The sequence below is a fragment of the Apodemus sylvaticus genome, chromosome 11, assembly GCF_947179515.1.
Source record: "Apodemus sylvaticus chromosome 11, mApoSyl1.1, whole genome shotgun sequence".
NCBI classification, from domain to species: domain Eukaryota; kingdom Metazoa; phylum Chordata; class Mammalia; order Rodentia; family Muridae; genus Apodemus; species Apodemus sylvaticus.
In genome coordinates, this window is record NC_067482.1 from 75,357,255 (window position 1) to 75,374,804 (window position 17,550).

Genomic DNA, 17,550 nt, shown 5'->3' on the forward strand with positions numbered 1-17,550 from the left:
GTGGTTTGCCCCTGTTCCCAAGAAGACTGGAGAGCCATCAGGTCTACAGGGCGCTCGCTCACTGTGGCTGTGGAGATGGAGAGGAGGTAGGTCTGGCTGGAGTTTGTTCTCCCACAGAGACCTAACACACACTTGAGGTCTCACGGACATGATTTGTGTGGAGAGAGCCATGGAGGATATCCCCCAAGGATTGTGTGCAAAGTCCAGCAGGTCAGGCCTTGGCAGGACAGACTGGCATGAAAGGAACCCAGGAAGCCTCAGGTTACATCCAGCCTCTGGGGGCCAGACTTTTGCAGCCTCGGCAACCTGACTACAGGCACCAGCCCATCCCTGCCAGGCCTCTCCAGATGCAGGGCTTCAGCCAAGGACCCAGCCACAAGTGTGTCTCCTCTGCTGTGGAGACTGAGGGATGACCCCAGGACCACAGGCCAGCTTGCCATTGAGTCAGTGTTGGTGCAAGGTGTGATTCTAGAAAGTGTTCTGATGTGGTGTGCAGCAGTTCACAGTGTCCGCGGCATTCATGGTCATTTCTGTGAGCCGGCCAGCAGCACACCCCTCATTTCTGGTTTTAGAAACTCACAACCTCTTTTCCTGGTCAGGCCAGTGGAAGGTTTATAATTCTGTCAGTCTTACCAAAGCACCAGACTTGGGCTTGTGGGTTTCCTCTGCTGTTGTCTTATTGTGTCTCACCAGCGTCACAGTTGATCCTTTGTAATTCATTAAGACGGAAGTTGAGGTTAGGGGTTTTTCTTCCTTCCTCTCCTCCCCTCATCTCCTACCTGTCTCATCATCACTATCATCATCATCCTCCTCCTCAATGCAGGAGTGTTTTGTCTTCACGTATACCTGTGTACCTCATATGCCTGGTGCCAGCAGAAGTGTCAGATCCCCACTTCAGATCACCTAGGCTGGAGTTGCAGATGGTTGTGAGGTGCCATGTGGGTGCTAGGAATAAAACCCAGGTCTTCTGCAAGAGAAGCCAGTCTTCTTGACCTTTGAGCCATGTCTCCAACCCAATCATCCCTTAAACTTCTATTCTTCTGTTTCCTTTTTTGCCTCTCCCTTTAACTCTGGCTCTTCAGAAGTGGGCAGCTTAACTTTCATAGATCCATGAATTTACCAAACTTTCCAGTGTTACTAATTTCTGTTTGTGCCTCTGTTTGGTTAGCAGGACTAAACAAACCATCCTAGGGCCTTACATGTGCTAGATAAATGCTCTGTAGCCTTTCTGTATTCCCAGTCTTCTTTGAGATAAGACCTCACTAGTTGTTCTACCTGGCCTTGTAGTTCTATTTTGCTGCCATGTAACCAAAGAACACTTTCCCCATGACTTCTCTCCTTTTGCGTTTCCTGAGACTTGGTCAGTGGCCCAGAGTGTCTTTACTTTAGAGACTGCCCTATGAACCCTTAAGATCTTGTTCGTGTATGGCGCGCTAAGCCTTCTGCCTTGTGTTGATTTCTGAGTTGTCTCAACAGCTGGGGATGTCTCATGGCTCCCAGCCCCCAGCCTTGCCTGCTGGGTGGAGCCCAGGCTTACAGGTGGAACACGGCCTGAGGTAGGCTGAGTCTGTTGTCCTATGTGGTAGGTGCTAGGGAAGATGCTGGCTGTGGACTGTCTGTGTGTCCAACTGTATTGAGCTGCCATTTCCCTGGTCATCAGGGGAGAGTGTGGTAAGACAGAAACAAAAGGTGTAGTCAGGGCAGAAGCCTGGGCAGGACCGTCCCCTGGGCTGGCTGAACTAATCAGTGCCATCTTCAAGCTTCCCTGGATGTCAGCTGACAGAAAGCTCACGGTGTGCTTCTCTACAGACCCTGTAGCCTGGCTCTGGGCTTGAGATCCCCACTTTTTGGGGACCCAGCTCAGAAGTTAGGAAGAGGAAGTCAATACAGTGGGGGGCCTTCCACTCTTCCGCACACAGGCTCTGGAGTGCCTCAAAGGTGACTGAATCAGGGGGGTAACACATCCTCCCTCCGTCCCCACCCAGGTCAGTTACAGACTGTGCAAAAGCTGTGCCATTTCTACAGCAAGGTCATGCCCAACGAGGTGCGATGCGTCATCTACCACGAGTTCCAACTGGCACTGGCACGCAAGACGGCTGACAAGGTGCTGGAGGGGCAGCTCCTGGAGGCCATCAGCCAGCTCTACCTGTCACTGGGCACTGAGCGGTAAGAAGAGCAATGAAGGGGACACAGAAACCCTGGGGAGACCCTCCCCTCAGGAACCAGCCAAGCCCCAATTCTCCAGGGCTGGGGATCATTCATTCATTGTCCATGACATAGGAGTCCCAGCATGGCCGCCTCTCTGATGGGGGAACCAGCCCTCCTATTCTCATTTTCTCAGTTGAACAAGGGCCATCACTACAGCCATCTCAAACCACCCACGCCTTGGTTGTTGCTGTAGCCGACTCCTACCTGCCCCAAGTGTTTAGCTGTCAGCCGGGGGGCCAGTTGGGTGCCCTTCACCCACCAGATGTCCAATGGTGGCCATGTGTTCTCCAGGCTTCTCACTACAGAGGGTCATGTTGGAGGGTCATGTTGGAGGTGTGACCTACCCTGAAGTTGTGGCTAAATCCCCAACATGACACCTCTCCTAAGGCAGGGGCACTGGAGCAGGGAAGATCGCATTAGGAAACAGGAGAGACCCCTGTCCTATCAAAGAAGCTACAGCAGGAACAGTGGCCTGGAGCCAGGCTTCTTGAGTATGTCCCTGGGTGGCTGTCTATCTCCCTGGAAACATGTCGAAGGTGCTCAGCTCTACCCAGACCCCAGGGGCAGCCATTGCTGAGAGCAGTCCTCTGTAACACTGCGGTATACACAAGTCTGAGAAGCCCAGGCCTACTGTCTGAGTTCTACCTTATTCCGGTGTCTCTCAGAGAAGACAGTGTATTATTAGTTAGGGTTTCTGAATCATGACTGGAAATAATTTGAGTGGGGGAAGGGTTTGTCTTCATTTCCATTTCCATATCTTAGCCCATCACTGAGAAAAGTCAGAGCAGGAACTCAAACACAGCAGGAAGTTAGAAGCAGGGGCTGATGCAGAGTCCATGGAGGAGTGCTGCATACTGGCTTGCTCAACCTGCTCTCTTAAAATGCCCAGGACCACTAGCCTAGAAGTAGCTCTGCTTACAGTAAGCTGTCCCTCACACATCAGTCAAGAAAACACACTGTGGGCTTGCCCACAGGCCAGTCTGGTGGGGACACTTTCTCAAATGAGAACCCCTTTTCCCAAATGACTCTAGCTTATGTCAAGTTGACATACAAATAGCCATTACTTTCTGCGTTCAGCTTGCTGGGGTTGATAGCACAGAGAGGGCTCCTTACACAGAGCTGCCTGTCTTCCCTCTGAAGAATTACCCTTGTCTTTCCATGCTGTGACGGGGTGCCTGGGGCAGGACGTGATGCTGCCCGCAGAGGATCCCTTCAGGTCCTGACCTTCCAGACTATTCTGTAGGCAGATCCTATTCTGATGCCTGTGTCTGACCACAGGGCCTACAAGTCAGCTCTGGATTACACTAAACGGAGCCTGGGGATTTTCATAGACCTGCAGCAGAAGGAGAAGGAGGCACGTGCCTGGCTGCAGGCAGGGAAGATCTACTATATCCTGCGCCAGAATGAGCTGGTGGACTTGTACATCCAGGTGCGTTCAGTGCTGGCGGGGTGCACTGGCTCCCGCCCTCCCCACCCACCCCACCCATCTACCCACCCACTGCCTTGCACCCACCTGCTTATCTACCTAACTGTCCACTCACTACTCCCACCCACCCAACTACCCACCCATGTACCCACTCACCCATCTATCTACCCATTTACTCACTCACCCATCGACCCACCAGTCTGTTGCTGGAAATATTTTTTAAAAGCAACCTGCCATCTCTCCTGCCCTGCCAGGCCACACCACCATGTCCCAGCGGGGTCCCACTGGTGTATTCTCACCACCAGGCTGTCCTCTCCCAGCTGGCTCCCACAGCATCCCAGCTGTGTTCCCTCTCTGCCATAAGCCCCTGGAATAGATGGGCCACATTCCAGTAACCAAGTAAATCGAAACTCTTGATGCTTAATTAGCCAATCAAATTTATATATAAATAATATTACAATTTACAGGATGTCAATACAATAATTTTAGAGCCAATGGTAATGATAATGGTAAAAGCTTTATCCCAACACACACACACACACACACACATATACACACACACACACACACACACACAAATATTGGCTTTTTTTGTTTGTTTGTTTGTTTGTTTTCGAGGCAGGGTTTCTGTGTGTAACCCTGGCTGTCCTGGAACTCACTTTGTAGACCAGGTTGGCCTCAAACTCAGAAATCCACCTGCCTCTATCTCTGAAGTGCTGGGATTAAAGGCGTGCGCCACCACCGCCCGGCTATCCCAATATTTCTAATCTTATAAAAACGTAGCTATTTGTGGCTACTAAATGCCACACAGGTCCACGTCCGAAGCCATCTTAGTTCTCCTCCCTTCTCCTGCGATCTCTCTGTCACCCCAACTCCTAGCTCCGCCTCTCTTTTCCTGCCTTCCACTGTCCTAATGTGATCGAACAGGGAAAATCCTGCAACCCCAGTCCATGCATCTGTCCACCCACCCATCCTTTCAGCCACCTACGCACCCATCCATTCGTCACATCTCCCTGTTCACCACATGTCCATGTGTCCACCCACCTACCTGTGCATCCCCTCACCCACCCATATATCCACCCACTTGTTTTTCTCACCCACCCATCACTGCTGAGCACCACTGTTGAGTGTCTTCCCACTCTGGCTTCCTCAGTTTCCCTCCATGCCCAGCCTCTCCGCTAGCCATCTGAGCACCCTGGGCACAGGTGGGCCCCATGTAGCACCCACCTCTTGTCAGTACATAGCAAGTGCTCAGTGTACGTGGGAATGCTGTGTCCACTCGGTTTGCACACAGAAGAGCTTGCTTCAGCAGCTCATGGTATGTTTACTTCAAAACATGTTTATTGCGGAGGCTGTGATGCCTCCCAAACACCGTGTGATCTGGACAGACGAGGAGGAGCGCAGGAGTGGTGTGGTGAACTAAAGATCTAGGATCCAGGAGGCTGGGGCTCAAAGAGCAAGGAGAAGAAGGACCCCTGAGTCTGAGATCAAGCAGCTTTGAGTCAGGGTGGGGAGCTAGCGCCACCTGCTGGAAGAGAATAACAAGGTCCAGCCTGGAAGCTGGAGCGAAGGTATTATTATCTCATCACTGAGCAGATGTTTGTTGGGCACCTACTCTGAACCAGGCATTGCAGGCATTCCTGGACACAGCAGAGAAGCCTCATCCTCAGGCCCTGTCTTGAGGTACTGATGGGAGAGAAGTGGGTATGGGTGGGTCAGGAATGAATAGGATGTAGTGGGAACCACAGGAGGGGCAGCCAGCTGTGATTCGAACATGGTGGGCAGGCCGGAAGCCAGGACCGAGTTCTTCCCTGCTCACTCGGGCAGCCCATACCTGCTGGGCTTTGGGGATGCAGCTGGACTGACACTTCCTAGCTCTCTGGTCCTGAAAGCTCCTCCCCTCAGAGCCATAAACCCTCAGTGACAGAGGGAGGTTGGTGTCTCCAAGTGTGAGACCACACATCTCAGAGACACAGCCTCTCCAAGACATACAGTCTCCAGAGAACTTCTGGTTCTTACAGGTGGCACAGAATGCAGCCCTGTATACTGGGGACCCCAAGCTGGGGCTGGAACTGTTCGAGGCAGCTGGGGACATTTTCTTCAATGGGACCTGGGAGCGGGAGAAAGCTGTGTCCTTCTACCGGGTGAGTGGCTGCTATATGTGGGGGTAACCCCAGCTCCCAGCCTGGGGTGTCAGGACAGAACCACCCTCTGTCCCATGGAAAGACCATACAAAGGGAGAAGACAGTTCCTTGCACATACATGGGCTCAGGGGGAATTTTGCATGGTGGATACTGTAGAAGCCTAACCTCACTATATGGACAGGACCGGGCACTGCCCCTGGCTGTGACCGTAGGGAACCAGGAAGTGGAGCTGCGCCTGTGTAACAAGCTGGTGGCCCTTCTGTCTGCACTGGAGGCACCCCAGGAGGGCCTGGAGTTTGCCCACGAGGCCCTAGCACTCAGCATCACCCTAGGTGAGTCCTTAGCCCTGCACTCTGCTCTGCACCCCATCCTATCAGGCTTCCGGTCCTAGGTCTGCTGAGCAGACATTTCTTGGCTTCTCCCATCTCCTGTGGAGGCTGACTGAGGCCACAGCAGCTCTGCCGAGCTTACAGTGCCTAAACACGGCTAAGCACAGAGCAGGCAGGGCCTTGAGGACAGAGAGAGCAAAGCTCAGAGGCTCCCTCTGCTTCTTTCTCTTGCTGGGCCACACGCTGGTCCACTTGGCCTGATTTCCACACAGGGGGACGTGTGTATGCTCTCCTCTTCCACGCCTCTTTCCTGCCTGTTCTGTCCTCACCCACCATCTGCAGCCTGATTGGCTCATGGCCTGGCTGCCCTACTGGGTGGTGTCCTCACACCTGCCCCTCCACTTGTATCTCCAGGTGACCGTCTGAATGAGCGAGTGGCCTACCACAGGCTAGCCACCCTGCACCACCAGCTGGGCCATGGAGAACTGGCTGAGCACTTCTTCCTCAAGGCTCTGTCACTCTGCAGCTCGCCCCTGGAGTTCGATGAGGAGACCCTGTACTATGTGAAGGTCTACCTGGTGCTGGGCGACATCATCTTCTATGAGCTGAAGGTGGGCAAATAGGTTGGGGGCTCAGCCTGGGCTAGAGTCATTGCTCCGCCTGAGTGTGGGGTCTGCACTGTAGTCATTGCCTCCTAGCCAGCAAGGTCAGCAGTCGGGGCTACCCTCTCGTGCTGGTCAGACTTGATCCTCTCACGTAACAGACAGAGGCCACAGGGTACCATATGCAGCAGTGGGAAAGTCGTTAGGAAGCTTCCTGAATGTGGCGATCCTCCCAAAGGAATGTAAAGAGACAAGGACGTGTATGAACATTGACCACTCACATTGCAGAATCCAGCCCATACCGTGGCGCCTCTTCCAGGAAGCCCACCCAGGATGTCAGCCTTTCTCCGCAACTCCTTACTGGAATTCTGTGGCATTGCCTTTCCTGGTGACCTGGGAGGGATGGGTGGAGATAACACCATCCTGCCTCCCAGTGAAGGAAACTGAGGTTCAGGAAGGGGTACCCTGACCCCAGGCTGCCTCTCTGAATCCTTGCTCACAGCTCAGGCACATGTGTGAACCCAAGCTTCCACACAGGTGCATGCGCACACACTTTGGCTGTCCTTCCCATGTAGCTGAGTGCCCCTCCTTCAGAAATTCCACCCTGTGAGGCGCTGGGTACCTCAGTACCATGCTTCCTCACGTCACAGAGTTAGCCAGGGAGGGATGGCCTTGAGCCCGGGGTGGAGAGCCCACCATCTGCTGTATTCTTGGCCTGCTCTGTTCTTGGATCCTGGCTCTGTGGGGCTGGTACAGAGAAGATGTTATTAGATCTTGGACTTTGTTGCCAGCAGAGGGAACTGACCCAGATGTGGATGGGGTCTCGGGAGGCCCCTCAGGTCACTCTTGTGGGAAAAGACCTCTAAAGAAGCTAAGGTGGGAGATTGCTGTGGGGTGTGTCCAGGGGCAGTTTGCAGTCTACTGGGATGCTGAGTTTGAAGCAAAGATGTCCTTGACCTGGGAGTGGCTTGGGGCAGGTGTGTCACACCTCATCTTGACAAAGTGGGACACTTCTACAATCATTCAACAATAGGGGGCCAGGAAGTCCCCAGAGTTAGTGAGACCCTGAAGTCCTAGTGGACCCACCTCCTCCTGGGAAGGCATCATACACTCCTGGAGTGACTAGAGGTGAGGCAAGGTTGGACACAGACAGCAGAGAGGCTCAGTGGAGAAGAAGCAGAGGCCATGGCAGTCAAGGCCTTAGGCTCCAGGACCTGGGAGGAAGAAGGGAGCTTCAGGAAAGGGACACAGATGTGTGCACAGGAAGGACCTGCGGGGTGGCCATGTGCTGTTGCAGGCCACCTGGGTCCCTGGGTCACACTTGGGTTGGGCTTGGAGCTACTCCGTGCCAGCACCCAAGCTGGTGTACCCTTAGCATCGACAGATAAAAAAAAAAGTCCAGCTGGGTGGTGGTGGTGCACACCTTTGATTCTAGCTCTCAGGAGGCAGAAGCAGGCAGATTTCTGAGTTCAAGACCAGCCTGGTCTACAGAGCCAGTTCCAGGACAGCCAACTACACAGAAAAACCCTATCTCCAAAAAATCAAGAAAGAACAAAAACAAAGAACAACAGAAGGTATCCAAACACAAGGACCAGGAAGCTCCAGTCATGTTGGCTAAGCTGTGACTGTGACAGAGCAAGATGAGATGTCCCCGATGAGGTGTCCCCCTAGTGGCCTGATGTGGCCTGCTGGTCAACCCTCATGGTGGGTTGTGCATAAGAGGGATCCTGGGATCATGTAACCCTTGGGGGTCACTCAAATATTTCTACTCCTCACCCCTGCTGGTTATGGGTAGATATATCGGAGTGACCCTAGGATTGTATAGTCCCTGGGGGAATGCTCCAGGTGTCCCTCACACTCCAGAGAGTCGGCTTAACACAGTCAAACACATCTACCCCCAGGACCCCTTCGATGCAGCTGGGTATTACCAGCTGGCACTGGCAGCAGCGGTGGACCTGGGGCACAAGAAGGCTCAGCTGAAGATCTACACACGCCTGGCCACCATCTACCACCACTTCCTCATGGACCGTGAGATGTCCCTCTTCTACTACCAAAAAGCAAGGACCTTTGCCTCAGAACTGAACCTCCGCAGGGCCAACCTGGTGCCCCAGCGCTTCTGTGGCCGGGCACCCTGGCTGGCCCCTGGCCACCCATCCTGACAACCTGAGAAGGGGCATATACAAGGGAACTCTTCCTCTTCTTGGGGTGTGGGCAACTTATCATTATTATTATTATTATTAATTATTTTGCTGAGGGTTGGGGGTGGGAACTGAAGGACCAAACAGTAGTAAATATTTTTCAGCAACTCTGGTATCTTCTGGTAGGTATGTGATACGCCTCCCCATGAGTCTGAGTCTGGGCTCTGCCCCATTCCCAGCCCCCTGACCCATCCTTTCCTGGACCCACACTGCAGCCTAGCCCCACCTTGTCTGCAGTGAGGACTGAATCCAGCAGGCATTGGCAAGGCCTCCTGCTGTCTCTCTCATGGTGTAGCCTTGGCAAATCACTTACCTCAGTTCTCCATCCCCTTGTCTACCAGAAGGTAAGGTGATGGGGGTTCCTCAGCAGAACCTAAGGTGACTCTCCTCGCTGCTCACCGTGTATATGACACAAGCCTGCATCGTTCATCCTACAGTACCTGCCTGAGAGGAGTTCAGGACATGATGGCATCCATTGGCAGTGGGAGATGTGGAGACCCAGGTTATCCATTACCACACGGCAGGGAGGAACTGAGCCCCAGAGCTAGCCAAGTATAGCCACATCCCTATCAGCCTGCCCGGAAGGGCATGGCATCTTACGTCCTGAGAGCAGCTTGTGAACCTCTTCATCCCTGATGGTGTCAGGAGAGCCACAGGCCTGGAAAATGTGGTGATCTCATGCCCAGCCCTGAGATTGCCTGCTCCCCTCTGGCCCCTGCTGTCACCTAGTCCAAGACCTCTGGAGTCTCCAGCCCACGAAATCTGAATCAGATATCTTTGTTAAGCAGGGACACTGTGACATAGGGAAGGCTAGGCTATAAGTGACCTATAGTGCTCCAAGCCCCTCCTTCAGTCATGTTTAAATAAGTGAGATTTCTCACTTTAATGGCTTCTGGTGACACTAAGTGTCACAGTGTCCCGCAGCCCCCCATGTGTATCCCAGAACACCGTACTCTCCACAAGTCCCCCTTTATAATAAATACTGCAGGCAGGAACAGGGGTGTCCACTCCACACACGAAGTTGATGCTTCTCCCTATCTCCCCACCAGGGATCAGCAGCCAACTTTCCAGAACCAGTTCCTTCCCCACCCAAGCCCTTTGCCTGTGGGTTAGAATGGTGGCCCACATCTGGCCAGGGCTCAGGCTGCTGGGTGAGACAGATGGAGGGAGTTTGACTGCACCTCATGCTGCTGGGGAGCAGGTTTCAGGCTGTGAGAAGGCACAGTACCCCGTTTCAGGGGTGGGGAAGGGTAGTCTGGAGTCCCTGGGGAGCCGGCAGGGCCGGGCTGGTGGGTGGCCGGGCTACAAGGAGGCCAAGGACGACCAGGTTCTCAGTCTTGGGCACCAAAGAAGCCCCTGGATATCAAGGAAGAGCTGAGAACAGGGTGGAGGCCAGGTCCCACAGGGACCAGAGTCCTTGGCTTGCTCAGTCAGCTGCTTGGCTTGGCGGAGATCATGTCTGGAAGCACAGAGAGGCTTTCTGCAGGAGACTAGACACAGTTCTTTAGAGGAAGATCAGTTCCATTGCTCCAGCATGGTAGATCCAGATGAGAAGAGGCAGTCCATGGTTTTAAAGCATTTATTATTGGTGGAGAGCTGTGATGAGTGAAATCGTACCCCACTTTCTCTGGTTGGTCCTAAGGTTAGCAGAGGCAGGGAAAGGCAGAGAGAAGGGGAGAGTAGAGAAGTAGAGGCTGGCCATGACCACGTGGAGAGAGGGGGGAAGGAAGAAGAGAGCCCAAGAGGGCGAGAGAAGCAAGCAGAAAAGAGGAATAAGAGAGGCAAGAGAGTCAGAGAGAGGAAGGAGCAAGCAGTCCCTCTTATAGTGGGTCAGACCTAACTGGCTGTTGCCAGGTAACAGTGGGGAGGAGCATACCTGGCTGTTGCCAGGTGACATTGGGGGTGGAGTCCAGACAGAATACCAGGGGCTTGGGGCATTGTCCTACGGGACTAATGGTCACAGAATTATGGAGCTCTGAGGCCTTGTGTCAGGGGCCTAGTGTCTGAGAGCGTGGCAAATGGCTTTCTATCCCTTGCAGGAACACCTGCTGGGTCTCCAGGATTTAAACCTAGCTCAACCAGAACACAGGCTGCCTTTCACAGTCCCACATTAGCCAGCTGCTGACAGTCCCATTCTTGGGTGGGTTGGGCCACAGCGGGAGGGGTCCTGAAGTTAAAAGGTAGTGATGACCTACTCTGGGTTCAGCCAGAGTTGTCACGGTAAGTAAAGTACACTTGGGTGAGGTCATCACCCACCTGCCAGTCTGCAGGTTGTCAGTCACTAGGTGACTCAGCTGCCAGTTACCTCAGGTTGCAGGGCCTTTGGGGGTAAATCTCTCTGAGCCCAGGTGGGTCAGCCCTGAAACAAAGCAGTTGACTTAGGGCTGAGGTGAGACTTGCTCAAGGTGAGGATGCTCGAGAGCTTTATGGTGCTCCCCAGGCTGGCCCTGCCACAGGGCTGTTTCCTATTGGGATGCTCACGAGCCCAGGGCATTCCACAGCCATGCCATGCTGTACCATGGTTAAGTAACAACCGACACTGTCTTAACCTCCCAGACCCTCTGTCCCATTGTCTGGCCCAACCTTGACTTTCTGCAAATGACAGGAGGAAGACATGGGGACAGAGCCGCCTGAAGAATCTCTGCCAAGGCAGGAGTGGGTGGTGGATGCTGGGGCCTGGTGCACTCCTTACTGCTCTCCCATTAGCATGGGTCCAGGATACCCTGTGGCCTGTTGAAGCTGCAGCAGCCTGCAGGCCCATTGCAGGAGCCAAGCTTTAGAAGGAGGCCCAGCGTCTCCCAAGTCTACGCGACTACCTTCCTTCACACATGGCCTGACTGAGGCCAGAGCCCCACCCTGGTCAGGCTGTATTTACTCTCTTGGGAACATAGTTACTCTACACCAGCTTTGTCCCAGGACAGATAGATGCAGGTGTTGAAGGAGCTAAGAAGCTTGGGGGTCAGGATCACCGGGACTCTCTGTGTGACCGGAAGCAGAGCTTCAGGTTGCTCTAGTGGACAAATGGCATCCACTCAGGTCTTCCATGCTCAGTGTGACATCTCTACAAAGCCAGTCCTTTTGGTCAGACGTGGGTTGACAGCCTGTGTTCTAGGGAGGCGGGAAGTCTAGGCTTATATCTCTAAAGACCTGAGGCAGTGGCTCTTGGAGGTCAAGGATGCCTCTGTGACCCAGTCAGCAGGGTGAGAACATCTCAATGGGGACCTATCAGCCTGGCAGACTCAGTGGGAGAGGGTACTTCCTCTGTCTGAGGACAGAGACAGGCTTGTCCTAGGAGGAGGGTAGTGAGTATTGAGTCCTCCGCCATGTTTCCTCATTCCCAGAACTGCCATAGCTCCTCTCACTTCGCATCATGTCTGCCTCAGGGGGCTGGAAAAGAACCATTGAACAATGAACTCACTCTAGATGACCACTTCTAGACCAGAGCCCAGCATAAAGGCCTTACCAAACAGCCGTATTCAGAGATGACTGTGGACACACCCGTTCCCAGCGTGGCCTGTGCTGGAGCCAAGAGAAGCTAGTCTAGCCCTGACCTCAGCAGTTGAGGAGTCCTTCCCCCCTCTAGGGGATAGGGATCAGAGACTCTGGGGTAGTGGGGACAGATCAAGCAGGCACCAGAGAGGACTCAGGTCCGTGTCGGCTCTCAGTCATCAACAGTGATGCAGTCACCTGAACTGAGAATTCTACCATTGCCGGTAGGGGCATGAGAAAAATCCACCTAAGCCAAAGTAGGGGCACTCACGCCATCTCCCCGTGCTGCCGCCCTGGGAACCGTGGCATCAGCACGAAGGTCTCACGGGTGCAGCAACATCCAGTTCTCATGGCTCTGAGCAAGTCAGCCCTCCCTTGGGTCCCGGCCCGTCTCTGAAACGCTGAGGTCCATCTTAGACATGATCATGGGAAACATAGGAGGGTGTGACCCCCCCCCCCATATCTACTCCTGTCACTTGTATTTTTCTGCCAAAAGCTCTCTTAGACCTAAAATGGGTCTCTGCCACCACCTGTCATGGCTGTCACAGGCTGACTCAGAGGAGACCACTCTTTGCAGAAGTAATCTGCGAGAAGGTCAGCAGGTCTCCCAGAGGCAGGAGATGTGGAACGTTCCAGATATGGTGGAGAACAGGCCCTGGGAGCTCGGGAGGGAGGTGGCTGGGAACGGCAGAGGATCCCAGCCCAAGCTCCTGTGCTATGCCTACAGCAGCACGTGTGAGGCCAGGGAGCTCTCCAGGGGTCCAGCCACCTGTGCTGTCAGTATCATCCCGGTCCCTGCATCCATGTTCAATGTGTGGGGTGGAGAGGTGTCTCCCTGTTCCTCACTCCAACAAGGACACAGGAAGGCAGCTGGAGACACTTAAATAACCCAGACCATCACCCACCTGGGAGTCTGCTTTGAAAAGACAGGCTTGTGAGAAACTCGTTTGCAAGGCAGTAGTTGGTACCTTGGCATCTCCAGGGCCGCTCTGGCTCTCTGGCTGGGTGACTCCAAGCAGAGAGGTACAAGGAGGATGTGGAAGGGGGATGGGGAGGGAGGCAGGGTAGAGGCAGAGGAGTGAAGGTGGCGGAAGCTTGTCGACAAGGTGATGGGTGACTCATAACTGCTGTGAAGAGGTGGCCTCCATATCACAGTGGGGGATGGGGCATGGCTTGGAGAGGTTATTCCCTGTGCAGAGTTCATAGGGTCCTGTAGGTCCCAGACACAGGCAGTGTCTGAAAACATTCCCCTTTGACAGATGCTGCAAGGTATCTCCTTCTCTTCACCCCTGCACTTTGAGCTGCTGTGTGTCCACAATCACACATGGTCAGGATCCGCAGAGTCACGGGGGAGCCGCTGTGTCCCCTCAGGGTCTTGTGTCATCATCTGATATTTATGTGGAGGGGCTCCTCCGGTCCTGAGTACTGTTGCAGCCTCTTAATGACAGTGTAGTACTGGGTTCCTCAGCTCCCTTCTCTGTGACTTCAGAAAGACCCAGGAAGCATTGCTTCAGCAGGCAGTTCTGAGGACCCAGCTGAGCAGGGTTCCCTGCAGCCAGCAGCTCCCAGCTCACCCACTAAGGTGCCAGCGCTTGGCAGATGGGAGGCATCCAACTCAGATAAGGGCACGATCAGAGTACATGTTGAAACCCATATAGATCAGACAAGGGAGACCAAAGGTTTCCTCTCAGGTCCTTTCCCAGCCTGTCACAGGCTCAGATGATGGGTCCGAAAGGAAAGGATGACATAACTGCCATCAGAGAGGCTGTGTGGCAGAATCCTATGCTTTCCTCTAAACCCAGTTCTGATGTTCCATCTTCAGAGCCTCCCCTGCCTGGCACACATAGTCAAAGCGCTCCCTACTTCTCTTTTCAGCTCTATGCGGTCAGCCTCATCAGTGCCTTCTACAGAGGCCGTGTAAGGGTGAGGAAGCCCAGTAGTCACACAGCTGTGGCTGCCGAGCCTCTGACTGTAGAGGTCCCGCACCAGAGGGGACCAGTGCACCTCTCTTCACCAGCAGCTGGTGATGGCTTACAGACCTCTGATTCCCAGGCTCCATGAGGCTGCCTCCTGCCCCTGCAAGTCTTCCTACAAGCTGGATCACACTAACGTTTGACCTGAGCTGCTCAGGCTCTTGGGTCAAGTTCCTGCCATCTGTGTAAGGTTGCAGCTAAGAACAGGGCAGGCGGGTACACGCACAAGAGTGTACCTCTGTGTGTGTGTGTGTGTGTGTGTGTGTGTGTGTGTGTGTGTGTATGTGTGTGTGTGGGGTGTCTGTATGTGTGTGTGTATGTGTGTGTGTGTAGAGGGCAGTTCTCAATTCCTCTCTGACCCTCCCCTGATTGTCTAGGCCTCTGCTGACCCCACCCACCTAGGCCTGCTTCTTTTCTCTGTTTAAAAACCCACAATATTCTACTGTGTGAGAAACCCATCTTTCCTATTGTGGCTGCTGTGACCAGGTTCTGTGGTCCAAATGGCTGAAAAACAACAGGCCCTGGCTTCTGTCTGTCTGTAGGGCAAGGTGCAGGGAGCAAGGCATTCTGTGTCCCACACCCTTTACCAGTCCTTCCCTCTGCCTGACACAGAGGGAGGGGATTCCCAGCCTCCATGAGGCCTTTCATACAGTCACAGGCTCTCCAGGCTGATGGGCCAACACACCCTTGACAATTTGTAGAATGACCAAACTCTCTACATGTGGCCGGGCAGGCTGCCTTCCTCTCTGAGCCTTGGGTTACTGCCCCATTAAATCTCAGTTGGTGAACAGAAGTATGTTCTAAAAGTGAACAGTGCTCTCTGGGGGCTCCGGATGGGCCCAGCCTAAGGTCATCATACGTCATTTTGTAGCAGTCCAGGGAAAGTTCCCAGTGTGTTGTCACAGGCCCAGTTTTAGGTCTGAGTGTCTGTCTGGGGTCGTGCACAGTGACCAAAATGCTGGTGCAGTGAAGAAGACGTACACCTCCCATGCAGGCAGACAACAGGGCACGGGGCAGCGTGAGCCACAGAAGCTGCGGCTCACTGTAAACTTCAAACGCATTGGACATTTAGCTGTTGCCACCTCCCTGGAGACTCCAGCTCCTTGGTTCTATTCACACATCCCTGGGACTCAGGATGTGCTTGAGGGAGTCAGGAGTAAAGGGATGGAGGAGCAAGCAGGCAGGGGATTCCAGTCTGAGCTAGTAACTTCTGGCTGACCGAGAGTCTCAGGGCGTGCCGCAGAATGGGCTCCGAGAGGGACTGATTAAGCGGCTGCCAGATGGAAGGGTTTGGAGCGTGAGCACACACAGACCAGGCGTCATGAGGGAGGGTGAGAGTCATGCTGATGGAGGAGCAGGAGTTTCCCTGGCTCTCTGTTCTGTACCCCAGGCCTTGGCCTGAGCATGTGTCTGTCCAGCACCATGCTCAGAAGTAAAGAGATGAAATGTCAAAATCCCTTTCAAGGTAACATTCAATATGTTGAGGATGCATCAAGATGACACCTGCAGGAAGCGAATAGATGGAGAAGTGAGGGGCATAAAGACTTTATGGTCACTCACTGGTGACACCCTCTCCTGGTCTGCCCTAGTCAGGGAGTTTCCTCCCTGCTGTGTTCTTGCTGGGATCAACCTGGGAGAGCCCTGGGCCAGGCAGAACAAACACCAGGCAAGCTTCCTGGTTCCTCCCCCAGGGTTCTAGCTCTAGCCATGAACCTCTGCCTCAGGCTTAACCTCCCTGAGCCCCTTAGCCCTGGGGCACACAGCTCGGGCATCCATGTCCTTCTGTCCTCCAGGTGGCAGTCACCCAGACTCCACTGCCTGTCTTTGCCACCTCTGGGGTGGCTTTCATCTTCAAATCAGGACCACTTTAGAGAGGTCCTGCATGTCCTCCCAGCATCCCCCAAGACCACATGCTTCATGGCCACCAAGCTGCTGGCCTTGTACTAGTGTCTGTGGCTCTGTGTCATGTTTCAGTCGATTCCTGTGGCCGCCACAGCAGAGAGGCACGTCTGTCAGCTAAGTGCCTCCAGCCATCGCTGGCAGCCTTGGGACTGTGGCCACCATTTCAGGCAAAATGCATCAGGATCACACACACACTTTCCACACACTCTCTCCTCACGGAACCCTTGCATCCATCCCAGGCTTGTGGGGGCCAAGGCCTCTCCTCTTCCTGTCGACAACAGCCGCAGTCTGTGGCTTGCTGGGGACAAGCTTCAGCCTTAGTTTGGCACAGTTAGCAAGTTTTCAGTGATTATGAATGAATGTGCGGTGAGCCCTCCTGTCCCAGCCGTCATGTGGACAAGCTGCTGAGTGAGTGACTGGGATTCAGCACACAGGTCACAAGGTGATAGTTAACCTTTAAGAAGTCGGCCATTCTATTCTGTATTCTCTGGAAAGATTTTGTTTGTGATTGTGATGTGCATGCATGTTTGCTCTGTGTGTGTATGTGTGTGTGTGTGTGTGTGTGTGTGTGAAGTTATCAGAGTGTCAGTGTCTTCTTTTGTCACCCACTTTATTTACTGAGTCAGAGCCTCTTACTTGGACCAGAAGCTCACTGACTGGGCAAGTCTCCCCAGCCAGCTTGATCCAGGCGACCCTTGTCTCCACATTAGGAGCACAGGGATTCCAGGTAGCCATCATGCCTCTCTAACTTTTTATGCGGGTGCTGGGGCTCCACACATTGTTGCCCACACTTACATGACAGGCATTCTACCCATCGCATCATCTCCCAAATGCTCCTGACAAAAAAATCAAAATGAGAAGGAAAACAAAACCGGTCCTTGCTTTTGGGTGGCATTAGATGTATTAATTGTTCCTTGTGCCTCTAGCTCTGAATCTTCCAGTTTCTGTGAAATAAGCATGCATTTTGCACTACATAGTTTGCAATCAGAAAGAAGCAACTCTCTAAAAAGCATGTGATAAAATGGGAAGAGTTTCGGGAAATCAAGCTTTTTAAAAGACTAAGAAATTGTAGGTATGTCAGTCAACACACACACACACACACACACACACACATGCACGCACATATCCTCCTACAGGACCCATCCCTTGACCTCTCCTATAGGACCCTCTTCTCAGACTCTTCTGGGATATATTGCCCCCTTTCCTAGTCCCCTGCTGAGTGCATAACCTTGTTCCCCTTTTGGCAAGGAGTTGACACTGCTGAATTGAGCAGCTCTGT

General features: G+C 53.4%; 1 protein-coding gene across 1 annotated transcript in view; it reads left to right on the forward strand.

The window, feature by feature from the left end:
* Sh3tc1 (SH3 domain and tetratricopeptide repeats 1) overlaps window positions 1–8,986 on the forward strand; it is a 31,942-nt gene extending 22,956 nt beyond the window's left edge. The window contains exons 12-17 of the mRNA XM_052198732.1: window positions 1,986–2,166; window positions 3,487–3,637; window positions 5,656–5,778; window positions 5,960–6,110; window positions 6,522–6,718; window positions 8,611–8,986. Coding sequence (XP_052054692.1) covers window positions 1,986–2,166; window positions 3,487–3,637; window positions 5,656–5,778; window positions 5,960–6,110; window positions 6,522–6,718; window positions 8,611–8,868 — 1,061 coding nt within the window. The 3' untranslated portion in view covers window positions 8,869–8,986. The remainder of the gene's footprint in view (window positions 1–1,985; window positions 2,167–3,486; window positions 3,638–5,655; window positions 5,779–5,959; window positions 6,111–6,521; window positions 6,719–8,610) is intronic.
* The last annotated feature ends 8,564 nt before the right edge of the window (window positions 8,987–17,550 follow it).